This window comes from Ursus maritimus, unplaced genomic scaffold (genome assembly GCF_017311325.1).
Source record: "Ursus maritimus isolate PB19 unplaced genomic scaffold, ASM1731132v1 scaffold_7, whole genome shotgun sequence".
NCBI classification, from domain to species: domain Eukaryota; kingdom Metazoa; phylum Chordata; class Mammalia; order Carnivora; family Ursidae; genus Ursus; species Ursus maritimus.
In genome coordinates this window covers 31,003,384-31,030,466 of record NW_024426885.1, presented here as the reverse complement: position 1 = coordinate 31,030,466, position 27,083 = coordinate 31,003,384, and the positions used below count along the sequence as shown (strand labels likewise).

At 48.6% G+C, this 27,083-nt stretch overlaps 1 protein-coding gene across 1 annotated transcript in view; it reads right to left on the bottom strand.

Annotated features, from left to right (window-relative positions):
* The window catches only part of TLL2 (tolloid like 2), a 119,290-nt gene that overhangs the window by 89,874 nt on the left and 2,333 nt on the right, over positions 1-27,083 (bottom strand). Inside the window, exon 2 of the mRNA XM_040624553.1 lies at positions 3,328-3,438. Within this exon, the coding sequence (XP_040480487.1) occupies positions 3,328-3,438 (111 nt within the window). The remainder of the gene's footprint in view (positions 1-3,327; positions 3,439-27,083) is intronic.

Sequence of the window (27,083 nt, the reverse complement as noted above, 5' to 3'; positions counted from 1 at the left end):
GGAGGAAACACCAGGTAGGTATATGTTTCAAAGGCCTCAAACCCAAGCTGCCAATGTTCCCTCCAGCACATAGCAAATTTCCCCCATTCTCCACGTTAGCCTAAACCCTCCCAGGTCAGCGTGCTTTCTGCAAATACTACTACTAACAATGAGGAGGTGGCAGAGTTGATATTTATTGAGCACTTATTATTAGGCAGGCACTGTGCCGAGCACTTTATATGTATTTTTATCCTTATAACATTACTATTCCCATTTGATAGATGAAGAAACTGAGGCCCAGTTCAAGGATCCAAACCCAGACAGTCTGATCCTAAAGCCCATGACTATAACCAGTGCTTTAACCACTCTTCTGGAAGCAAAGCCCTGTGGGAGCTCTTGAGCTTTTAGGCCCATAGGAGATGGTTCCAGGGTCTGCCCTGAGTTCGCAGGAAGGAAGGAAAGAGAAGACTCAAGTTCTTAGGCCGGAGGCTGACCATGTTGGCCTCGGGGGAGTGCCGTGAGGGAGGCAAAGGCAGGGCTGCTAGGCTTCCCTTCACTGCAGCATCCTGGGGCAACCTTCTGGGCAGGCAACTCTCCGGGAGCTGGCCCACAGCTGGCATGGTGGCTGCCCACTGCCAGCCTCTCTCTGGGGTCTCCCACTTACGTTTGCCAAGCCCCATGCCGTGCCATGGCAGGTCACCTGATCGGGTGACCCTGAACATTCGTGTTGGCGGATGAATACCAACTAACCGCTGAGCTGGTCCAGAGTATGGGAGAAGCGTCCCCAAGCCAGACAGACCACGCCCCCCACCCCCAAAGCCTTCACCCGGTCTTGCACGGACACCACTCCTGCCTTCCGAATCAGCATGCACCCACACAGAATGTAAACTGGTACAACTACGTTGGAGAAGAGACAATATGTGCTAAAGCTGAATTTACGTAGCCTCTGACCCAGTAATCCCACTCCTGGTTGCCCAGTGGAAAGGAGTGCTCGTGTCCGCCAAAAGATATGTATAAGAACGTCAGTAGCAGCTTTATTGATCGTTGCCCAAAACTGTGAATGGTCTAAGGACGACTAAGCTAGCATTCAGTCCACGTGAGAGAATACCACACAACAACGAGAGAGAACAAACTACTGCACTCAACAAGGTCAAAAAGCTGAATGAAATAAGACAGACACAAAGAATACATGCTGTGTGATTCTATTTCCGCAGGTAAAATGAGTCTGTGTGACCGAGGCCAGGCTAGTGGCTGCTGTGGGATGGGTACTGACTGCGAGGGGGCACAAGGGAGTTGTCTATGTTTCTGGAAATGTTCCATGTGTTGGTCTGGGTGGTGTTTATGTAGACATAGGTAAAAGTTCTATCATCCTGTATATTTGAGATATATGAGGTTTACACTTTTTAAGTAATATTGAAAAAAAAGTTTTAAAAATTTTAACCACACAGAGATTACAATCAGTTCAACTTCTCTAGGCCTCCAGGTAAGAACTGGTTAGTTGGAGTAGAATTATGATGAGATGCTTCCTTTTGTTAGAACTCAATTAAGGTCATATATGTTGGTGTGAAAAATAATTTGGTTTGCAAAAATCCATTTAGAATTTGAACAGACTATTCAAACCACACAAGAGGCCTCAAAACTCCTAAGAAATTATAGTTATAGAACCAGACACCAAAAAGAAGTTCTAAAGGACTAAACTCTTCTTCCCTCCTCCCAACCCCTGGCAGTGGGGTCCCTCTGATCTCCTGACAACCTCTGCCCTCTTGCTCTCCCCTCATCCCCCAGCCCCTGGGGGGAGCTTGGACTTGGCCCGTCCCTGGAGCTGCTTGTATTCCTCGTAAGCCATGGGAGTTGCCCCCTCACTCTGGGCACATTCCCACCCACCCCTCTGACAGGCACCCTCACCGTCTACCCCGCCAACCTCTGCAGGTGTGTCTCTCTACCACAGCCTACCCTCCAGGGACTCACATCTTACCACTGCTCCCCGAGTAAAGAGGGGCCCTCTCATACTCCCCATGTGGCTTCCCCACTGCCCGAAATGTCCTTTCTCCGTTCTTTACTTCAAGAACTCATTCTCATCCTTCAAGACACAATGCAAGAGGGTCCATTCCCACAATGCCTTTCCTGGCTCACCTGCTTAGATTTCCTTCCCTCACTCTTCTCTCTTCCCACTTCTCTTGGTTCATCACAGCCCCTGCCGTGAGGAATTGCCGTTTATCTCTTCACCTGTCAGTCTCATTCCCCTAGAGAGGAGCACCTCAGTGATAATATCTGCCATTGCCTGAGAATTTGCTATGTGCCAGGCCCAGGCTAGCCCAGGACCCTGGGACTTGATCCTTCCAATCCCTTGTGGTGTGAGTGATGGTTTCATCCCCATTTTGCAGATAGGAAAACTCAACCTTGGAGATGTTAGAGAGCTTGCCCAGGTCTACATCCTGTCTGCCTGGTGTGAATGGTCTCCCTGAAGGCTAGGGATCTCATCTTCCTCCTCTTTTTCCAGCACTGCACTTGGCCATGACAGGTGCCCCAAAAAAGGGTACAAATCTCAGTTATGCAAGATGAATAAGCCCTGGAGATCGGCCATACCACACTGAGCCTATAGTTTATAATACTATTTGTGCACTTCAAAATTTGTTAAGATCTTGTGTTTTTACCACAATAAGGTTTTAAAAGTCTCAAAAGAAAGGAAAAGAGGGTGGGGGAGGGGCGGCAGGTGGCAAAGGCAGCGTAGCAGGGGGCCAATATGAGCCCTGGTCACTAAAGAGCCAGCCATGGCTAGCCACCCCAGCCCCCTCACCCCGGGGTTGAGAACTCAAGAGACTAGTCCCACTACTATTCCCCCCAGAGTGGAGGCAAGGAGGGAGAAGAGTAGTTAGCCTGAAGCCCCATCGTGTTTCCCGGCCCCATCGGTCTCCTGGTTTGTCTGCAGGACAAGTGCACAGTGCCCCGCGAGCAAACGTCTTCCCCAGTGCCGGGCATTAGCAGCCTCATCAACAGACATGCCCGAAATGGAGTCCATGTAGTCATTCCCTCCAGTCTGGGAAGTGCTGGACCCACCCGGAGGCCAACGTCCTGAGAGCCCACACTGAGCTCAAGTCTGAACCCTCTGAGTTGGAGCCTGAACCTTCAGATAAAGAGGCAAATGGAGATCTCTTACAAGGATCAGCCAATCTGGAGGTTCCTAGTCCACAGCCCGCAGTGCAGAAAGAGTGACCCCTCTGGTTTTCCACAGACAGGGGGGCATGGGGCTGACAGGTCAAATACTGATGTCTTGTAGTCCACATCCACCCTTGCCAGGGTCCCTGACCCCCCTCCCCAGAGAAAGAAAATGGGGGACACAATACGTACCTGTGCTATGTCCCCCTTCCTCTACTGACTGCTTGATCCAGTCTCTGGCTTTGTCGATGTGAAATAACTTCAGGTCCTCTTCATCTAAGGCAATGTCTCCCCAAAAGACAGCTGGAGAGAAAAGACATAAATGGATCCATTTAAGCTGGAGATCAGAAAAAATTGGATTTATTAATGCCCCAGAGGACATGGGATGTTGGGTAGCAAACTCTAGAAATGACAATCCATCCAATCAAATCTCTGCCTGAACCTAACACATAGGGCTGGTAGAGACAGAAGAATGGCATTTAATAATTCTGTGTATCAGAGCCACAGGGCTGGCGCCAATCACCATGAAAATCAAGGCCTAGGTCTGTAAGGTATTTTGAAAGGGCACCCTGTCTTACTCGAGCTGTAAGCAGCTCTGGGCAAAACCACCACACAGAGACAGCTCTTTCTTTCTTCTCCGGAGTCCCCAGGATATAAAAGAAAAGCATAATGTGATAAATGATACTATTATTCACAATGTTTGCTGCCCCTCCCTGGGGGAAGATTATATTTCTCTGCTCCATTAATGTCAGAATCGGCCACTTCACCTTCCCTGATAAATAAATGTGAGAGAAAGCTTTAAGAGTTAGTGCACAATTCACATGTCCTCTTTTTCCTTTCCCAAAAGACAAGCAATGTTCCAGATAGGGGTAACTCTATCACCCCAGGATCTAGAGTAAATTGATGTGGAGCAGGGGTATGGATGATCAGGATGAAAATGTAGCATGAAAGAGGAGAATAAAAACTGCTAGTTTTACAAGTCTGTGAGATTTGGGGCTATTTGTTACTAGAACACAACCCCTTTATCCTGACAAATACAGAAATTGCTATCAGAGGTAATGTGCTGCTGTAACAAAAATCCACTGTGTTTGGGCAAGGCAGTGGGTGTCAAGGAAACTTACTGAAGCCTGGAAGGAGGTGACCTATGTTATGCAGTGATGAGGTACCTGGTAAAAATATTGGCCTGCATTCACTTGGAAGGCAGACAATAAGCTGAATGAGCTATAGCTTTAGGTGAAAAGATCGAGAGTCAGAATGTTAATAGCATGCCTTGGTTGCTACTAGCTGTGTTTGGTAAGGTACTATAAGAAAGAAGAAGGTTTTTTAGAGAATTGTGCGATTTATACTGGGAATGAAAAGGCGAGAGAGTCCAGAAATTCAAAAAGAGCCAACCTATTCTCATCGCTAAACAATAAAAGAAAAATTGAAAGGGCCTTTGAGTAACGAAGGCTTAGCTTTGTGGTGTGGAGAAATGGGAACCTTCATCCATTGCTAGTTGGAAGATAAGATGGCATACTACCATGGAAAATCATTTGGCAGTTTCCTAAAAAGTTAAACATAATCTTATCATAAGACCCAGCAATTCCACTCCTAGGAAATCTTCCCAAGAGAAATGAAAAGATATGTCCACACAAAGACATAAACTCGAATGTTTATAGCAACGTTATTCATAATAGTCCCAAACTTGAAAACAACATAAATGTCTATCAGCTGTTGAACAGATAAACAAAATGGGGTATATCTATAAAATGGTAAACTATTTAGCAATTAAGAACAAACTATTGACACATGTATGTATTGACTACAACATGTATGAATCTCAAAACCATCATGCTAAGTGAAAGAGGCTAGGTAGGAAAGACTACATATTACATGATTCCATTTATATTAAATGTCTAGAAAAAGCTAATTTATAGAGCTAGAAGGATTAGTGATTGCTAGGGTTGAGGGCAGGACTGAGATCTGACTACTGAGATCTGGAAGTGTTCTATATTTTAATTGTGATGATGATTGCACAACTATGAATTTACTAAAACATTGAATTGTACACTTACAACGGGTAAATTATATAATATGTAAATTATACCTCAAGAAATCTGTGTAAGAAAAAAAAAACCAACATTCAACTTTACGGCAAGGACCAATCAAGATGGTGCCCAGTACATTCTTTCAGTGGGAGAATAGGGAAGGGCAGGACACCAAAAGCATGGTTTCCCCACAGAGGCCTAGCAAATGCCAGGTGCCAGCAACGAAGTCCAGAGAGAGAGGCATGTCTAGAAAACAACCGTGGTGTGGCCACCGCACGTGCAGCTGAATCAAACAGGAAGATGACTAACATTTCAGAAAAGTATTGTCCCAGAAGAGTCACTAGCACGGCCTGCAGGAGACTGCAACTGTTTTAGACTTAAAATGACCTCAAATGATCCTTGGGCCCCCAACCTTCTATGGGGAAGGAAGTGGACTGAAAAAGAGGTCCTCTTCAGATACGGCCATTGAGAATAATGGAAAAGAAAACACAGGCCCCCCTGAATGGAGCCATTGAGGGCCACGGAGAAAAGATGATTGGAGAACTACTCACAGGAGGTGGAATCAGAGCCCTCCTCTGGAGAGCTCTAACCCCCATGTGGGGAAGACACCTCGTGGCCTGCCACCGCATCCTATTCCATCTCAAGAGCCAGAGCAGAGCAGGGCACCATGATGTCAGTTTCGAAAACAACAATAGTTCAGGGAACAGCAAAGAGTGCTGTGATGCATTAGTGATGTCTGCCACGGGCAAGTTTGGGAGGGGCTACCCTCAAGGGGGTGTGTTCGCCCTCGGATTGGCTGCTTTCATCTTTAGGAAGAGAATCTGGGCAGCAGAAAAGAAACCAGGAGTGTGGTATACAAGCAACTGCTCTTCCTAGAAATCTAAAAGAATAGATTGAAAAGCATTCCCAAATAAAATAAGTTACTGTCACAACACACAAGAAAAAATGATGGATCGATAATTTGCACTACACCACTGTGCAACAGTACTTTCTGCAATGGTGGCAGAGCTCTTCAGTATGTGGTACTGGGCACTTGATATGTGCCTGGTGCAACTGAGGAACTGAATTTTACCTTTTATTTTATTGTAATTAACTTAAAAAAATTTTTTTTTTAAGATTTTATTTTTATTTATTTATCCGACAGAGATAGAGACAGCCAGTGAGAGAGGGAACACAAGCAGGCAGAGTGGGAGAGGAAGGAGCAGGCTCATAGCGGAAGAGCCTGATGTGGGGCTCGATCCCATAACGCCGGGATCACGCCCTGAGCCAAAGGCAGACGCTTAACCGCTGTGCCACCCAGGCGCCCCTATTTTATTGTAATTAACTTAAATTTAAATTGCTACAGATAGTTAATGGCCATATTATGAATATAATATAAATAATATAAAATAAAATTGTATATAATATGACATAAATAAAATAACATAAAATAAAATAATAAATTATATTTAAAATAGCAAAAAGCAACACATATCTAGGAATAACCTTGATACAAAAAGTGGGATACAGGGGCGCCTGGGTGGCGCAGTCGTTGGGCGTCTGCCTTCGGCTCAGGGCGTGATCCCGGCATTATGGGATCGAGCCCCACATCAGGCTCCTCCGCTAGGAGCCTGCTTCTTCCTCTCCCACTCCCCCTGCTTGTGTTCCCTCTCTCGCTGGCTGTCTCTCTGTCACATAAATAAATAAAATCTTTTTTTAAAAAAAGTGGGATACTATGTCAAGAATGTAAAATTCTACTAAAAGCTACAAAAAGTGACGGACATGAAAAGGAAAACACACTATGTTCCTGAAACGTTCATTCTTTTCAAATTAATGTGTAGGTTTAATTATACTTCAATCAAAATCCCAATAATGCTTTTATTATTGACAAACTGATATTAAAGTTCACCTGCATAATTAGGTGGTAACAGTCAAGAAAGCGTACCAAAGGAAGACTGGCTTCATCGGACATTAAAATATGTTACAAAGCTACAACAACCCTGAAACATAGAATAGTCTGGAAGCAATCTCTGGCTCTACGACAAAATTCATAATGAGGAGGTCTCACAAATTTGTAGAAAGAGGGGGACTAATCAATGAATTATGTTGAGACAACTAGGTTAGCTGTTGGAGGAAAAATCGGGTTGGCTTTGAACTTACACTACACCAAAATAAATTCCAAATAAGTAAAAAAAAATTAAAATTTAAAAATTAATCAACAAAATGGCTGAACAATATATAGAATCAAATGAGCTAAGTCTGTGCATTCAAAACATACAGCTATTGAATTCTTACCAAAGGCAAAACACGGCCCATGGCAATCTCCTAAGAGAAGCTCTGGGAGGATTCCCATCACTGGGGTAAACTTTTTCTCCCCTGCCCCCTCAACCCTGGCTACTAAAGTGTAATCCACAGGCAAGCAGCAGCATCACTGTCTCAGAGCTCCACAGAAATTCAAGAGAGCAGGACCCACACCAGACCTGTTGAATCAGAAGCTGCATGTGAACAAGATTCCCAGGGAGAGCGCATGCACACTAACGTTGGGAAGAACGGACCCAAGGCACCAGAGATTTTGCCTCAATCAATCACGCACCTGGGGGCACAGGCTCCCCTGTACCCCTCTTACACTTGTCATGGCTGTAACGACGAGGTCAAGCAGGGTAATTCTTCACAGAACTACAGAACTGGAAAGGAGAGGCCAGAGGAAGCATCTAAAATGCACATCAATGAAAACGCCATGGGCTTCAGTCTTGGCTGACCCCACTGGAACTCCAGCCTGCAATTTAGGGAGCTGTCACAAGGTGGTGGTGTTTTGTTAGGAAGCTCTGGCTAGTAACTATGTCGGAACAGATAATGAAATACAATAGGAAAAATGTTTTTCAGAAACCAAAACTAGAAATCTTTAAAGTAGTCAGATACAGTTTTAAAGTTATTATATAAGAAATTTGCAAATATAAAAGGAGACTAATTTTAAATATTTTCTAATGATATCTAATCAGTGATGTGCTGATAATTAACGATTGGCTAGGGGAAGGGAGAGCCCTGGTTTGTAGCGTTTGCTGATTTCCCTGGTGTAACTCCCACCATGGCTGATTTCAAGGTGGCAGAACATGGTGTTGGGAAAAGAAGCATACTCTGGGCTCTCAAAAGCTTGCAGGTAAGAACCAGCTCCAGCACACTACTGTAATAATAATGATGAGTATCCTTAATGTTATGTTTCCCATCTGATTCCATGTGTATGCCTGACCCTCAAGGCTGCAAAAGATGACCATGAGTCAGCCTTGCAGGGAAAGGCTCCCACCCCAGGATTCTCACAGCATCTTGCCCTGCCTGTCTTTCCCCATCTACAACAGAAGCATACAGCACTCTGTCTCGGGTACCAGGCCAAATGCATTCTATACATCAACCTCAAATGAAGTACCAGAGAGGAGATAAGACTTGGCCAAGGTCATGCAATCAGGATGAGGCTTCACGGATGTTTTAAGTTAACCAAGGCCTCCCGATTCCCAAGTCAGATTTCTCCCTGACCAAGCCACTTTTCCCAAAGTTTCACATTCTAATAAGAATATGGCATTAAATAGCTTTCCTTACTGCAGGACTTCTCAGAGCCTTTACAACCCTAACAAATATCACGAGTCTCCAAGAGAAAGAGAATGCAGCCTTTCCCAATGTGGTTTTCCCTGGAATCTCTTTTCACTGAATCCTGATCTAAGGAACACCCTTCGGAGACTGTTGCACTGCTCAGCAATCCTCCAGGAGTTATAGACTCTGAAGCCTAGAAGGGGCCCTACTGGTCCTCAGGTCCAACCCATCCACTCATGCCTGAATAGCCTCTTCTCATACACTTCCAGTGACACAGAGCTGAGGTCCTTCCAACACATCCCCCTTTATCTTGGATCAGCTCTCTCTTTTCCTCCCAAATCTGATGTCTCAGTTCTTCTCTCAGGAGCAGGGCACTGAAGAGAAAGGGACTGATCATTCTTGAGCACCAGCCAGACGCCAAGCTCTTACGCTCCTCTAACCCGGCCGACAGCACTCCATGCAATACACATCATCACACTCATTTTTCAGATGAGAAAAGCAGGCTTAGGCGATTAGGCAATTTGCTCTGGGCCACCTCTCAAGTCCACTCTCAACTGCCGTCCATCTTTGCCTTGAAATGATCCATACTGCTCAGTGAGGGAGGGAAGCCTACAGAGGAGGGACTAATTTAGCCTGGGGGGTGGAATCAGGAAAGGCCTCACGGAGGGGGTGACACTTGAGTAGGAGGATGACTTATGAGCAGAAGTTTGTTGAGTGGACAACAGGAGCAAAGGGCATGCTGGCCAAAGGAGAAGCATGAGCAAAGGCCCTGTGGTGAGAAGCAGCAAGGCAGTGTCAGGACAGGAGCAGAAGGGGCCCAATGAGGGGAGCCTGGTTGATGTGGGGGACCTACTCATGTGAACTGTCAATGACAGCAAGAGCAAGGCAGGATGTGAGGCCACGGGAACTGAGGGGCTGGCCATGGGGGAAGAAAGGCCCAGACACCAGGAACAGGATCTGGGGCAGTTAGAGCACCCACAGTGGACCTGGTCACAAGGAGCCCCTCACTTTGGTACAGCCCTTCACAGTCCCTGCTTGTGCTCTCCTCCCCACCACTCACCCCAGACGCTAGCTCAGAGCCCGCCATGTTCTGGGCCTTCAGAACGTGTTTATAAGTGACAAGTGAGGGCGTGTACGTTCCCCATTGAAGTCACAGAGGAAGGCAGAGCCAGAACCTTGAGCCCCATTTTATGGGGGAAAGTAAGGCTTAGGGGGGTTAACAACTAGGCCACGTTTACAACCTGTGAGAAGTGGGTAGGGCTTGAAATCAGATCTTTTGGCTCCAAACTTGGAGGTCAGTTCACTGCCTCGCACAGGACCCCATTTCTCGAACTGGGGCTCCAGGTGGGGGCTGATCTCATGGTTAGCAGTAAGAGCCCTGTTTCCAGATGAGCTGCTGGCCTGACAAAGGCTACACAGCCCAGCAAGGGTTCTTCAAGGGGACAGAGTGCCAGAGGGGTTGGCCAGGGTACTCCAGCACACCCCTTCCCACCTGAGATCCTGAAAGTCTGGTGGGGGGATCCTGGCGGTGTTACGTGGTCCTTGGTTTGGGGCCTGCAGAGCTGGAAAGCCCGTGAGCCCAGCAGAACCCAGCCAGTCCGAAGAAGACCCCTTTGTCTCTGCCATCACCCTCTGTCACCAGCCACACCCTCCCTAAGACTCTGTTTCCTGGCACCCTGAGAGTGGGAAGCCCAGGAGGGCAGACACTGCTTGGGGATAACCCCGACCTTCCCAGTCCGCCCTGGCCGCAGGCCCTGCTCCACCTTGGGGCTCACTCCAAAACCCACAGAGACCTGGATCTATTATCCCGTGAGAGTGACTTCCCACGGGTGCTTACCTTCCCACCCTCCCCTCTACCAACCAGGCCATTTCCTCACCTTCATATGGACACTTACAACTTGGGCCTGAGCTAAGAGGTGGTCTACTTTTCAGTCGACTTCCCTCATAGGGACCTCATCACACATGTTCCAGTGCAGAGCTGCATCTCAGGACACGCCAGCCCAGATTAAGGCAGCGTGGAGCCGCGGGCATCATCTATACTATAGGAAACCTGTAAGTATAGAAGAGGGAGTCTGGAGGCTGTGTGTGACATTGGACAAATAACTTTTCCCTTTGGTGGCATTTTCTTCACCCATACAAGGAGACAGCTGAACCCGCTCGGTGCTTCCCAAGTCATGGTCCACAAGCCGCTTGGGTTCGAAGCGTCTAAGGACAGTGTTGATAGGATGATCCCCCAGGCCCCACCCAGACCTATGAAATCAGAATCTCTGGCGACAGGACCCAGGAATATGCATTTTAACCTCATGCCCCTGCCCCCACACACAGGTGACTGACGCTCACTGAAGTTTGGAGACCAGCAGAGTCCACTGCCTCTGAGGTCCCTCCAGCGCTATTTGATTTCCCTACCATTTCTGTATCCAGCCACCCAGGGCCCGCCCTTTGTCATCCCGATGACAAGCCACGCAGGAAGGATCTCGCTAATACTCCGTTTAAGAGTTGCCTAGAGAGAAGCCGAGATTATCAGAGGAACTAAACGCAGCGCATTCTCACATGGGAATTCCTCTCAGCAAACAGGCTGAGGTAGGGTGCGAGGGCCCAAGGCGGGGACGGTTACAGGGAAATCCTACCCAGAGACACATTTGGTTCACTTCAAGTTTCCAGCAGAGGGATTTAACAGGTTTAAAGCAGTTTTCTGTGAATCTTTGTCAAGGGAGTGTATGTACAAACAAACAGGGAGGGTTTTTTTTTTTTTTTTTAGTAAAAAGTTAATCGGCTTAAAGTGTGCAACTAAATAAGCAAAGCTTACATTAAAGTGACCCACAGAGAAAGGACCCCATGGAAAGAAAGTTCTAGGAAATACAATATGGCCTCTATGTTCTTTTGTAGTTTCACACTATAAATATTCATGGGGCGGTGTTAATGGGGTCCACAGCTCTATGCAACCACAATAGTTTTTTTGTTTATTCTCAGGACCATGAACTTTGAAACCATGAACCTAAATTTCAGGACTCTGCATTCAGGCACATTTGCAGAGCACGAGGGGAGAGGTTCAGGCTCTCGGAGGACAGAAGAGAGGAAACGGGGCGAGATGTGAATCACGCCTCCTGGATCTTTTGGTCGAGATTAAAGAGTAGGGTCTGTTTAGTATGGGAGGCCTCCTGTCTCAGGGTGTCCAGCTGCTCCAGCTTGGGGAAATGGCCCTCACGAGGGACAGATAGTTTAGTTAGTCAAGCATATGGCAGAGAGGAGTGGGGAGTTGGAAATCATTTTAATTGGATCAGATTTGTTGCAAGTTTCACATGCTTTAAAAACCTGGTCTGAATCATGGAATTTCTAAGCTAGAGAGAGTTTAAAAGTCATCTAAGCAATGTCCTTGTTTTCCATGGGAGGAAACAGGTCCAGGAAGTTTAGATGACGTGCTCAAAATATCATATCCAGAAGCTATGTCTGCGACTCTGAACCAGGGCTCTTTCCATTTACACCAGGGATTGCAAATATGAGATAACATGTGCTCCCCATTCCCCTGCAGATACGCCTAATCATGGCCCTCCTGTCCATCCCAACACAGTGCTGCAGAGGGCCAGCACGATTGAGAGACAGCACATGAGCTGGGACCCATTTGCCATCTACACGCTACAGCATGCTGACAACGTTCATAACCTGTTCTCCACTGGTTCCAGCTAAGGGTTTTCTATTCAAAGCCACTGACAGCCTGAACTCAGCAGTCTGAGAGTTCGTAGCACAAACACAGCTGGGCCTTAGAAACCATAGGGCTCTGCATGTTAAAGGTCAGTCAGGACCGAGGAGAGCACCACATACAGTGGCTGAGCTCTGAAGGCTGGTTCCACCTCAAGAGAACGCCCAGCCCTGCCTTCTGCCTTGGTCGGCAAGGTCCTGCTTTACAGATGAACCAAGGGAGTCCAGCTGGTGCCTAGGCTGGTGGGCACCTTGCTCCAGGCGGATATGGCCTCCTGCCTCGCCCCTGCATCTGCATCCCACTACGGCTGCACCAGCGCATTTCGAAGCCACGCCACACCTGCACTTTCCACACAGGACTCGCTTGGCTTAAGAAATACCAGCTCGGCTATTTCCCAGAAAGAAAGGATCAGGAAGGTAGGCCATATTTGCAAGGTTACTTAAGTTTTACAGCTCAGAACAGGTTTCATCTCATGCACCAAGCCCACTCAATTGGTCATGTTTCTTGGAGCATCATAGGGTGACTTCATGGGCCCACAGAAAAGAGCACCATGGTCCATTAGCCACGTCTGCGTTTGGCACAGGTGGGAAGCGGTATCCTAGGTGCCACATGTTGGCCATTTGCTAGTGCATGTTTTAAAGATACTAAAAATATTTCCATCCATGTAAAAGAATATCTGCAGCAAGTCCTTGAGCTGTGATGAGTTATTCTTTCCATACTTACTCTCCACCCTCTCTGCCCTGCTCTGTGCCCAGCAAGGCTGATCCTGGGGACTGCATCCTCCAGGTCCCCTGCTCTCCGGCTTCTGGGGGCATTCAAGCAGGAGGAGACCCTGGCAGGTGTGATGGAAGAGGAAGGAGAGACACAGGCATTTCTTCCCTTCTTTCTCCCCCGGTTTGGTGCTGTTTCTCTCACAGCAGGTACGTCCCTCAGACACTTCCCCTCCTGCTTGATTCCAGCTCCTATCACACTGCCCCATCCCCATTCCTTCAGCCACAGGGGTGGCTTGCTGGCCTCTGGGTGCTTCCTGCTCTTCTTTGTCCCCTAACCCTGCCTCTGTAAGTAGTCTCTTCATGAAGGTCTCTTCGATTGAAACATCTGGGGTAAAGTCTGTTTCCTGCTGAGACCCTGGCTCACATTGTTCTAAGAAAATCCTTCCATTATATCCACAGCTAAACGGGATGATGGACTGGTAAGGTGATTGGCTACTTTGGCCTCAGAGCACACTTTCACTGCTTCATTGCAGCAGAATATGACTTACTGCTAACTCACACTCGCTGTGCTCCCACGGCCGGAACTCACAGGCCTCCACTCAGTATTGGAGAGAAGGGTGCAGTTTAGGTCCTAAGAGCCAGACGCTTCTTGGGCTATAATTTTGCATCTTCTGTGCCCGATTCCAGGACCAGGAATATCTCATAAGCCCTAATATCTCCACTGTGGAATGATCTTGCATAGAGACACAAGTTACCAGCGCAATTATGCAGGACTCGTTCTGAAGACAAAGGCCCACCGGAGACCCTAAGTAGTGCAGAGAATGGAAAGATACACCAGGCAGAGGGTAAAGGAGACCTGGCGTCCACCTCCAGGCCATAACTGCCCACGGCGGTGCATGTGACCTTGGGCAAGTTACTGTCCCCCCCCCAGGCCCTCAGAGTTCTCATGGGAAATGTGAAAACCTTAGAATAAATAAACCCAGAGGTTCCTTCTAGCCGTAACGTTCTACAGGATTTTACTCTAAGACCTTGCCTTGCATATTTGGTTGATGTTCAGTAGCAGTTATGATCTTAGCACCACTGTGACCAAGTTTTCTTCATAAAGGTCCAGGAAGTTTAGTCTGTTGTGGCAGAGATTGCTTATGGTCCACCAACACCTTTTCTCCCTTCTTCCATAAGAATAGAACCTCCGATTTTCAGTTCCAGGCCTTCCCGAAGAAACATCCCCGACCCCCATGTAGCTTTCTGTGGCCACATGAGCAATGAGATAGAAGCCGACGGGCAAATGGCATCTCCTGCGAAACTTCTTCTTATACATCCTTGGTCCCTCTTTCTTTTCCATGTCTCCCATGTCTAGACTGTGTTCGTGATGGTGTGAGCTCTGGCTACCATCTTGGGCCACGAGGACACGGGCCTCAACCTCGGGAGAACGGAGGGGCAAGCTGTAAGGAGACTGTATCCTGGAGGATTTCCTGGAGCAGAAGCCATACTGGCTGGCCCTGCGTTATAGAAACTCCAGACTCTGATGTGAGAAAGAAACTTCTAGCTTGTGTAACCAATGTTCCAGCTACCAATACGCTGTTTCTCAATTCTAAATCTACCCTTTTGTGTAGTGCTTTGTGATTCTGGGGCTGGACCCTCGAACCATTACTCCTTTGCCACCTGGCATGACGTTAGGCTTTATCAGTAGAGGACACTGCTGGAGTGACAGTGCCAGAGGAAGGGATTTTTCTTCCTGGTTCCGGGGGTCTCATCTTTCTTGTTCCTATGGAGTGGCTGCCAGCAGTGTTCTGGAGACCCACGGGGGTCCACCCTTGTTTGGCCCATACTCCAAAGGGCGATTCCCCACTCACCAGTCTTTTCCCGTAGCACCTCAGTGAGCTTCCCCAACTTCTCGGGAACCACACCCACACCCTCTCCTGTGAAGTTGGAAGTCCAGTCTGGGTGGGGAAGGCGGCCTCTCTCAAGTTCACTCTTCCCTAGTAATTGTTCCCCACCTCTGCTGTTTCTGTCTTCCTTGGAGTTCTCCAGTAGCTGCTCCCCTTTTGCTAGTTTATAATCCTTTATACTAAAATTTTTAATTATCAAATTCCTGGTGTGATTTCAGTCTCCCAACTGGACCTCGGCAGACATAACCAGTTAATGTGGGTGCATTACTAGCAAACCCCAAATCTTAACTGATACAGCCGTGTAATCATCGCCATGAAAGAAGTGAATGATATGGTTCAGAATAAACTTTCTGCTTTTTAAAAATCTTCTGTCCAAAAATTACTTCTGACAAACATGACAGATAAAAGGTTAAAGTTCCTAAAATTTAACTTTCTAAAAAATGTTACAAAATGACCATCCAATTAGAAAAATGAGCATGAACAGAAGGGAAAAAAGCTCATAAATAAGAAAACAACAGGCAATAAGCAGCCAAGAGAGGAAATGCACATAGCAAAAGATATACAAATGATCAAAATAAGCTGTTACCGGTTCAACATCGTTTGTAAAGGACACACAATTACAATATAAGCGCAAATTGAAGAAATCGCAAATTATTCTTCTCTTATCAAACCAGCAAAGATTTTTAAAACTAGAATACAGAATGTTAATCCTACTGGAAGCTCAAAGGAATGGAAAAATGTGAAGGGCAGTTTGAAAAGAAGAATCCGAAGCCCTAAAAGCATTTACCCTTTTGCCTCAACAATTCTACATGGAGGGATTTTTTCTAAAGAAATAATGTTAAATGCACATAAAAATCTAGCAACGAGAATGACTTCAACATCACTGTGTATAAAAGCAAAAGAAAAGAGTGGGGAAAACCTCTATGTCCGACAATAGGGGATTGACTAAACAGGTTATGCAGCAGCTACACAGTGATGTACGAACGACTGGAATCAACATTATAGAAGTACATTTATTACATGGGCAGCGTTACCATCCTGGAAGGAGGGTCATGGTACTAAGTGAAAACGAAGCAGCAGCAAGCTCAAAGCAGCATGTAGAGCATTTAAAGAAAAAACATGAACACCCATAAGAACTTTTTGGAAGAATATACAACCAAATGTTAACAATTACTTCTAGGCCATGGAATTACCAGAAATGTTTACTCTTGCTTGCGCTTTATGTTTTCTAAGTGTTCTCCGGTGGATGTGTATTAGCAGTGTAATTAAGAAAACTGTTTTACGTTAAAAAGTAATCTCCCTCTCCTGCCCACCTCAAGGACACTTCAATGCTTTCTTAGCATGCCTTGATGAACTCATTCATGTTCCGACTCTGATCTCAAGACACAGCTCAGCTTGGGACCTCTCCCATATACAGACCCCACGATCTCCCTCCCATCTTCCCTTCCTTTCTATTCCCAAGGCTGTAGCCCAAGTCTGGTCCTCATGCTCCTAGGCCTAGACCTCCTGGTGGTCCTCCTATTTCCTGCTTCTACAGATCCTGAGCGTTATATGTCTTCATTATAATAGTCCTCTGCTCCAGAAACATCAATAGCTCCTCATTGCTTAAGGGACATGTTTCAAATGTCTCAGCTTGACATCCACTGTTCCAAGCTTCTTTTAGTCTTGTCTCTGCTACTCTGCAAAGTAAACCAGAGTAATCCCCCAGCTCCAGACACATCAAAAGCACTCCTGCTACCTCACCTTGGCTCAATTTCCAATGTGCACCCCAACTTCTTCAAGTCCCATCCATCCTTCTAGGCCAAGATCAGGGCTTACCACTCCTGCTTACAAGGAAGAGTTTCTTGATTTTCTTATGGTAATGGCTACCATTTCCAAATCCCTCTGGTATCTCATTTGCTCAGTTTTTCATTTGGCAAATACTGCTTGAGCCCCCACCATGTGCCAGGCACTTGCTGATGACCGGGAAACCAAATGAGTCTGGTTTCTATGCTTGGAGCTCATTGTCGCATATAGAGACAGACATTGAGCAAATAATCACACCAATGACTATACCCAGTAGCAGACTGTGAACGTGCCATGCAGGGAAACAAAGGTGATGAGAGATTTAAGAGAGAAGTCCTTATCGAGATCAGGGCCTAGGAAGGCCTTGGAGGGCCGGGAGTGGGGAGAACAATATGTAAGCTGAGGGTCCTAAGCAGATCTGATTGTGTAAACATGATCAAACTCGCATTTCAAAAAGAGCACTCCGCCTAGAACGTGGAAAAGAGACTGTGGGAAGCAAGTGGGGCTTGCTTCCCACAGGAAAGGGCAGGAAAGGGAGATGAGGTCCGGCACTGTCGCAATTAGCCCAGCAGGGAGCCCACTTAGACCAACCGGTGGCAGTGGAGATGGAGGGAAGGGGACTGGCAGGACTTAGGTTGGATTGCACGAGAGGGTAAGGAAGAGACAGCTCTCCGGGATGACACCGGGGTCTCTGGTTGAAGCAACTGGGTGGACTCTGGCACCACATGGTATGTGACACCACGGAGCCCAGCCCTCGGGAGCCAAGCTGACTCTGAGCCCAGGTGAGAGGAAGGGAAACCAGGGACAGCTCAGTGAAGAGGAGAACTAACCCAGGAATGTGAAAAAAAAGTTAGGGTGGAAGGTAGCCTGCTGCTGTGGGAAACTGGCTCAGGCAGGACTCACATCAACTCAAGGCCAGTAACCCAGGTGGGAGGAAGGGGAGGAGGCTTGGTGCAAATTGCAGGATGAGATGGGAGATAAGTGGCCCAGCTGGTGGAGCGGGCAAAGACTCAGGGCTGAACGTCAACACTCAAGTGCTCGTGCAGGCGCGCTTGAGAATATTTATTGGTAATTGACAGGAGTGGTTAGAGGGTGGCGTGATCATAGATAGGGCCGTAACCAATCAGCAGGAAAGCTCGGTTCCTGTTGCTATGTTTGCATCCAGGCAGAACTGTATTATGAGCAGGCTAAGAGGATGCCATGAGAAACCTGCTTATATGCACTTGGTTTATCTGTCATCCTCCCTCTGCTTCATGGATGAGAGCGAGAGAGCTGTGGAGCAATAAATTATCACTCGCCACATGCTATGGATCCCAAGAGAACTCTCTGCAGCCCTGAGAGGGAGAGATAAGCATACATAGGCCACAGAGAGATTGTCACTTAGAGAGAAATTCTTAAATGGGGAACAATAACAGGAGTAATAGTAACCATAGCAAGGAGAGGAGCCAACAATGAATAACTGCTTGCTAACCACTTCTGTTCACTGCCTCATTTAATCCTCCAACAAACCTATCTGATGGGTTTTCATATCATTCCCATTTTCCAAATGAGGACACGGGCTCAGAGAGGTAAAGAAACTTGGTCAAAACCACAAGTGTAGTGAGGACAGAGGCAGGCTTCATGCCATGGGCTGCCTGATCTTAAACATGACATTTCACTGATCTTCTCTGTCTCCCAGACGGCCACTCACCCAGAGCCTCCTTGGGAAACATCAGCCATCTAAGTCCTGTCCCTCCGGGGTGAAGAGAGTGACTGGACGCATCATCCTCAACCAACCTGACACCATGCACTGCCCCCGGCCTTCAGGGAAAGGGATAGAGGAACTGGGTATCATTCCCCCCTTTGCTTTGGGACTAAGAGTACTTTGAAGGCCAGAACTGTCTCATCCTTGTTGGAGTCCCAGCCAAGGATAGAGAAAAAAGTAGGGAGGAGGCTATGGTACTCTGGGGAGCAAGTGCACCCACGTGACCTTCAGACCTGGCAGCACAGAAGTGCTTGTTGACTGCGTGGAGGGATCCAGGAGGAGGGAAGTGGCTCCAGGTTTGTAGAGGCCATGTGCTTAGGGAAGACCACAGGGGTTGGAGGTCCTTGTCTCACCACATATGAGTTCAATGTCCCATGCCCGCCCCAGCCCAGCCTTTCCCTGTGTAGCACCTGGACCACATCTCCCAGTGCTCACGGATCATAAGAGCCCAGACCATCTCCCATGAGTGCTCAGATCATCTCTTGGCTATTTGAGAGACCAGTGGAGAGAAGAGGAGGAAAAGAGCTTTGAAAACCATCACGCATGGCCCAAAGCTCTAAGGCAATGCTGTAACCACTGTGAAGGTTGATATCATAGTTTTCCTTTTGAAAAGTATGGTGAGGGGTAAGAAGGTAAACGTTTGGGGATCAATTAAGTTACATCCTCTATTCAGGTTGCTTGACTAGGTGTCCACAGCAGAAGGAATGTGATGGGCCCAGCAAATTTGATGTGGGCCCAAATCCTGCTTGCACCTCAGCTATTTGCAACTTGGAGGAATGAATGCTTTTATTTATTTTTTATTTTTTTAAAGATTTTATTTAATTATTTGAGAGAGAGAGAGAGCATGAGCTGTGGGGGGGGGGGCGGGCAGAGCAGAGGGAGAGGGAGAAGCAGACTCCCCACTGAGCGGGGAATACGTGGGGCTCAATCCCAGGACCTGGGATTGTGACCTGAGCCAAAGGCAGACAGTTACCAGGTGCCACCCAGGTGCCCTGAGGAATGAACGCTTTCAGAAAGAGGAGTGGCTGGGGGGATCCATTGGCTGAATGGAGGCTCAGGCCCAACACCACTCACACAACTGCAAAGAGTCAGGGGCTTGCTTCTCAGTGGGGCCTACACACCTGGTTGGCTTGCAGAGCACGAAACCACCCCTCCATCCCTGCCTCAGCATAATATCAAGGAAGCCAATGACATTCATGGCACATTTGTTTTCACACAAAGGTCTTTGGATATAGAGGAGAAATCAGCTTCAGTGTTGTCAGGAAACAAAGCTCTAGAAACATCATTTGGCTTCTGTTGTTCAGATACTTGGTTTCCTGCCACTTGGAAACCTTGTTGAATTTCTGTGAGATGATAGTAATAAAAACAATAATATTTACTGAATATTTACCATGTTCCAGGCACTATTCTGAGGCTTTGTCTATATTAACTCATGTAATCTTCATAATAACCCTAGGTGGTAGATATTAGTATCCCCATTTTATAGTTGAGGAAACTGAGATTCAGAGGACTTAAGCAGGTGGCTTACGGTCCCACAGCCACTAAGTGGTATAGCCAGGATCCGAACGTGGGCCCTTTGTCTCTAGAGTCTGCCCACTTAGCCCCCAGGCTCTCTCACTGCATGGAAGGTGCTGCTGTTCATGGGACCAAATTTAATCCACACACTTCTTGCGTGTGTCAGGTTCTTCAAGGGCCACAAGATTACTGCAATATTTCACATGTATTGAATGATTCCATGTGCTCCAAAGCTTAGGTGCAGAACCAGCAGGCTGGAGAGCAGCCTGCCCAGGCCGGTTACTGTCCTGAGAGTGGCTGGAGAAGGAGTGAGAAGTGGAAGGTCCTGAACTGGCCACGGGAGGTGCTGCTGAATGGGGCAGCCTGCTGGCCTGTCTACACCCCACTCTGATCAGCAGCATCTTCCTNCTGAGGAGGACATGCCCAGCCCTGAGCTTGGTGGGTGCCCTGAAGACCCAGGGCTGCTGTGGATGGCCTGTGGTGCAGCTCCTGCCCTCCTCTCTGTCTCACTGGACAGAGGATATGCTCCCAACAGATGTGCCACTCCCAGAAGAGGGTGTGAGACACTGATCTCGGTAGGACTGGCAAAGAGAAAGAAGAGAATAATGGGCTCCGCTGATGTCAGAGTTGGGGATCCATGCTGGATGATATCATTGAGGACTTTGTCTTCAGAACCTGAGCTCTGTCTACGAAGACAACACCGGAAGTCACAGGACCATCAATGTCAGGCAGAAGGTCTGGGCATGAAGCTCAGTTTCCCCAGGTGCAACATGGGAACCGACACCACTGACTGTTTACTCCTGGGGCTGGGTTAAAGAGCAATGGGGTGGTGTTCTTGCTGTCACTCAGCTCTTGGACCATGCTCATCTGAAGGGGGCCAATATGTTCCCCTTCCAGGCCTCTCCTCTCCCAGACACTGCCTGCCCCAGTGTGAGTCTGGACTACTGTTGGGACTGCTGGGTTCTGCTGGGCATCTGAGGGCCACACTCGCTCTGCTTGCTTGATGTGTCTCTGTATGTGTGTCTCTGTGTGACAGTTACTCAGGGGCCAAGACCCTGCATTTCCTCCCCCAACTCAGCCCTGGTCCGTCCTCACCTTCACTTACTTTTTAAAAAAATCTTTATTGAGCTATAACTCATATACCATAACACTCACCCTTCAACTACTTAAGAGACACTGTAGAGACACTGTTTACCAATAATTATCAGGTCTGAATTTAAGAATCCCTAACTACACTAACATGAAATCAATTGTTCATAACAAGAATTCAAATTCCTCTACAGCACGTCGGCCAAGAGCTCAGGAAGGAGTCGTGAGCACCTGCTCCATGCTCCAATGGTGCACACAGCAGTCGCCGAGCACTCGCCTTGCCAGAGGTCGTGCTAGGCTCCTGACTGACACTGAATCATCTAATCCTTTCAGCAGCCCTAGGAGTGAATACTAGCAGTTCTTTCCAAGTGAGGAAATGGAGGCTCAGAGAGGTTAAGTAACTTACTCCAGGTCACAAAGCCCTGCCCCGGGGGCAGATTTTGAATCCAGGTCTGTCAGGTGTCAACGCCTGTGCTCTTAACCACCCCAGGGCCTGTCCCAGTGCACTTCAGGGGGCAACAGATGAGAAAGAGATGAACGAGATGCTGCTCCTTCCTGGAGAAGTGGGAAAATGAACTTCCATTTCCATACAGCCCTGAAATATTCTGCCTCCGTCAGATCAGCACCTGCCCATCAGCAAGGACACCGGAACAAGTAGGAATGAAAATAAAGTCGTAAAATGCCAGCTGCCCTTCCCTGAGTGTGGCCCGTGGGGGTGGGAGTCTGACGGGAGAGAGTAGGGGTACCAGGGAGACAGGCCTTCGGGAGGCACCATGGAAACCTCATGACTGTGCTTAAGAAACCACGGCACCAACTCCTGCCATGAGGGTGGAAACCCCGGGGGGAGCACTTCCCAGGACCCCAGGACCCCCAACTTGAAGCACTCCTGGGAGGGCTGCAGCCCACTGGGCCAGGTCTGCGTCACTACTCTCCAGGCTAACAGTGAGCTTGGAGGTCCCTTCAGCCATAGACCCAATCCACACAGGGCCAAAATCATCATTCCGTCCTTCAGCAAATACCAATGAGTATCCCACAACATGCCACACACTGCTCTAGGCGCTGGGCTTACAGCAGTGACCAACACAGACAAACATCCCCAACCTCACAGCGTAGGACGTTCCAGCCTTGCATCGGTAATGTGAGGGCTGCTGGCAACGGCTGTCCCCACAAAGTACTATCCTTGAGGGCCCTGGGTGGCTCTGAAAATCAGGAGCTGATTGGTAAGGTCACTGTGTCTGGGAGAGAATGACAAGTTAGAGTATGGCCCCACATTTCAGGCAGAAGTAAGGTCTGAAAGTGTGGGAAGGGAATGCGAACTTCCTCAGGAGGAAAGGGTAGCTTGCAGACCAGCACCCTCACCACCGGCTCCTAAGCCATTAGCCATCAGCCATCAGGGACCACTGACTATATTAATTTATGTAGCAATATATGCTTTTATCATATTTGAACATGGAGTAGTGGGGAAGGCCTTGGTATTTCAAGGCCACCAGGTGAGAAGGAAAGCTGGCTGTTGGCCAGTTTCCTTGGGTTTAATAAATCCAAAAGGCTGCACAGTACTTTACAGTTTACAAAGCACTTTTGCATCATTTGAGCTCATGTAGACAACTTTGGTGATCTAAGTCCTATATCCTCAGCTTAACTCTGGGCCATTCCTTGCAGCACTGCTTGTCTCCCCACGTTTCTGCTTAAGAACTTTTTCTGAATCTGTTAGCAACCATGGCGCCTGCACAGGCAGACGCAGGCTGCACATACCGGAAAGGTAGCCTGGAGGAGCACAGCAGGTCCTCTTTTCCCAAACTGGCTGAGACAATACCCCCTGGTCCACAAGCTCTTTTAACAATGTGACTTTGCTATTCCTCCCATGGAGAGCTAGGTCTAGGGCCCTCCCTGGAATCTGCAAAGGCTTGTGAGCATGGTGGAAATGCTGATATGCAGCTCCCGAGGCAAGGTCACATAAGGCAATACAGCTTCCATGCGGCTCTCTTGGGATGTGAGCACTTCGAATCAAGCTGCCATGCTATGAGGAAGCCCAACTAGCCCGCATGGAGAGACCACATAGAGAAGCTATTGTAGGCTCCCAAACGAGGCTCCAGATGATTCCAGCCCCCAGCTGTCAAGTCACCCTCCTTCCAGTCACCAGCACCTGCAAATCTTCCCGGCAGAGGCTCAGACATTGTGGAGCAGAAACAAATCACCTCCGCGGCACCCTTTCTAAACTCCTGCAGAATCACCAAAACAATAAAGTGGTTGTTGTTCTACACCACTGAGTTTGGGTGGTTTTTTACACAGGAATCAGTAGAACGGGGAGCAAACAATGAAGGACAGCAGCCTTTGGAGAAATGCTCCAGCCCCCTAGTGTACGGGCAAGGACTTCTACGAGACTTTCTGGAAGCTTTGCAGAGGTCCTGGTGGGTGCAAGACTCCATCGACAAAAGCAGCTACTTCAATTCCCTCCCTTCATTGGATTTCCTCCTTCCCTGCTCTACTCTTCCTGCTTCTTGGGATCACCTCCCAAAAGAACTATCTACACACAAGTCCTTGTCTGAGGAATCCAGCTTCAACTAGCCGCAGGTCCGCCTTATGAGGCAAGTGGTTTATTCTCATCCCCATTTTGCAGATGAGAAGACTGAGGCGTGGAGAGAAGTGACCTACATAAGGCCACACAGGGAGTAAAAGGGATAAGGACCCAGGCCTTCTGGTTCTGAATCCATCTAAAGAATTGTGGGTGAGTGCAAACAGGCAGGAGAAGCCCTCAGAAGCTTTGCAAAGGTTGCTCTCAGAGGCACAGTGGTTGGGAGGCTGTCTTACCATTCACTGTCAGTTGAACCCTTGGCCGCACTTACAGTATCAGATGAAAAACAAAACAGCAGAGCTGTGGACTGCCAGGCAGAGACCGTGCCCAGAAAGTGTACTTCACCAGCCCCAGGCCAGGAGGACCACACATATTCACTCCCACTCCACCAGCATCTGATTTGAAAAGGATCCCCTTTTACAGCATTAAGTAGATTGTTTATTAGTAAATTTAATTGTTACAGTTTTAAACTTGCTTCAAAGGTCCACATGAAGATGTTCTTTTAACAAGTTTCTAGAAAACCTATTTGTAAAGAACCTAAATATATAGCAGGCCCTGCTTTAAGCACTTTAATCTATTAGGAATCATCCTCATTTATAAACAAGGACACTAAGGCACAGAGAAATTAAGGGTCTTGCCCAAGGTCACACAGAATGTAAACGGCAGAGGAAATGATAAAATTCGTAAATGGTAAAATGGTAAAAAAAAAAAAAAATGGTTTTAAAAATGGTGGGGGCGCCTGGGTGGCGCAGTCGTTAAGCGTCTGCCTTCGGCTCAAGGCGTGATCCCAGCGTTCTGGGATCGAGCCCCGCATCAGGCTCCTCCGCTAGGAGCCTGCTTCTTCCTCTCCCACTCCCCCTGCTTGTGTTCCCTCTCTCGCTGGCTGTCCCTCTCTCTGTAAAATAAATAAAATCTTTAAAAAAATAAAAATAAAATAAATAAAAAAATAAAAATGGTAAAAGTGGTGAAATGGTAAATAGTAAAATAGTAAATGGTGAAACACTTAGTTTGTTCAGCCTCTGAGGGGCTGAGGGGAAGCAAACATCGTAGAACCACAGAACACTAAGTAGGAAAGAGCCAGGGGCACAAATTCAAACGCCGGCAAGGTGTGAAGTGGGCACAGGGCAAGACAGCTGACGGATGTGGACCCCGAGAACCAGCTCCCTGGGCCTGTCAGTTTGCAACCCTAACAAGTCTAACCACCTTATCCTGCAGATGAGCAGCTGAGACCCAAAGAGGAGGGGACTTGTCTGACATAACACAGCTCCAAGAGGCCAGGACCAGATCCAAGACTCTCCTCTCTGCATTGTGTCTGGAGCGTAATGGAGGCCCGCGCTCAAGAAAGGGTAGGTGGGAGGTGTTTTAGGTTCAAAGCCCTGAAGCCCTCCTTCTAGGCAGAGGAGCCAGAAGTTAGGACTTGACTGGGATAGGATGAGAGGCTTCTCCTAAACATTTCGTTTAAACGTGGAACCAGGAAACTCAGTGTTCCCCCTGAGCCACCAGGCATGTCCTTCCATTGAGATCTCAGTGCCCTGGTGAACTGCTTTTTGTCCTTCCAGAAGGCTTTTCCTAGCTCAGGGAATTTCCAGAAGTTATGGACAGACTGCGATGTGACCTTTTCCCCAGGTCTCCCTTGCCATCGCCCTCTTCTGGCCACTCTTAGAATGAGCACAGCTTCAGGAGAGGCCAAGGCCACAGAACATCAGGGCTGGCTGCGGAGCATGCCTGGAGCCGGCTGAAACCCAGCTCTGGAGGTCCTCTGCTCTCCAGCCCTGCCCGCCCATCCCATCCTGTGTGTGAAGAGTCACAGAACACGCACGCCCTGCTTATCTAGCATGTTCTGCAAAATTACTGGACAAAAAGGAGGCCTCAAGAGGCAAACCTGAGACTGCGAGCTGGGGGGCTCTGCTATGCCTCTTTCACCCGGATTTACAGCACCCAGACCAGCACCCGGCATGCCAGAGGTGCTCACTATATCCCTGAACAGACTGATGGCTTCCCGAATCCAGGCCCCAGCTGCCCACATTGCTTCCCAGAGGCCCCAGCACACATCCAGCAGAGCTCAGGATCTGACAGGTTCACGGGATGGTTGATTCATCCCCTTTGGCCCCCGCCCCATTTTCACAGCCTCAGTGTCTGTCTTTTCTAGGCAAGGCGACCAGCATTCCAACAGTGCTCCAGAGACTTCTCCCTGGTCATGGGCTCGGTCCCATGACGAACTGAGATACCTCAGTCGGCAAATGGTACCTACTGGCATTTTCTCAAATGACCCAGGAACCAACACTTCTGCGCACCTTCCTAACTCAGAGCCCCACCAGGTGCAGCAATAGGTGGGTATTCTGCAGGACTATTCCTGCAGGCTAAGACCAGGCCCCTCAAGCCTGGTTTGAACTTCAGCCTTCACAAGATTATCAGGTCTCACAGCCTCTGGGCCCTCTCACCTCCTAGCGACCTGGTCTTCCCCAGACTTCGCCGAGTTCTGATCTGTCCGACCCCAACCTTGCCCATAGCCGCTGCAGTAACAATACGGATCATTACAGGACCATCTCATTATTCCATTTGCAGAAAATTTCCCCTCAAATCATGAGACCTCCTATAATTACTGTCCCCAATTTAGAGATGAGGGAACTGAGACTACCAGAGGTCTCCAGGGAGTGAAGAAGTGGGGCCACTGTCCACGGCGCTCCCCCAGTCCCAACCGACCACAGCACTGGGAGAGGAGGGAGGCCGCGCTCTCCACTCCGTGTGTCATCTCTGCGGGCCGCCGGCTACCCGCCGGGAGCGGTGAAGCGGGCCTTCCAGCCCACGCTCCCCTCGGTCCCGGCGGCTCGGAGCTCCGCAGACTCGTGGGCTCTCTGGAACCTGCGCTCGGGCCCTCGCGGCGCTGACGCCCGGAGCGCTCCGGCCCGGAGGCCACGCCCCTCGGGACACAGGAGCCGGCTGGTGGCTCGGGGCAGGGAGCCCCGGCGCCCGGGCCGAATGTGCTCCAGAAAGCCCCGCGCGTCCCGGGGCGCCGCTTCCTGAGGGATTAGAGCACCTGCCAGCTTCCATCTCCGCGACCCCCAGGCCAGGACTACGCTGAGGGGGCTACAGGGAACTTAGCGGAACTCGGGTCACGCGCATTCTCCTTCAGCTACCACTTTCCCTGTGCCCGCCGTGCAGCTTTTCGGGTTTTGTTCTTCTCTTCCCAAGAGCAGGCACGAGATCTAGGGAAACTTTGCGCACAACTTGCAAACGCGGGGAAACCGGGGCCAGGGCTCCCTCCTAGCCGGGGAGCGGCGCGCCCAGCCCGGCGCGTGCGGCGGCCGCTAGTGCGGAACACCTGGCTGTCAGGCGGCGGGGCGCCCGCCCTCCTC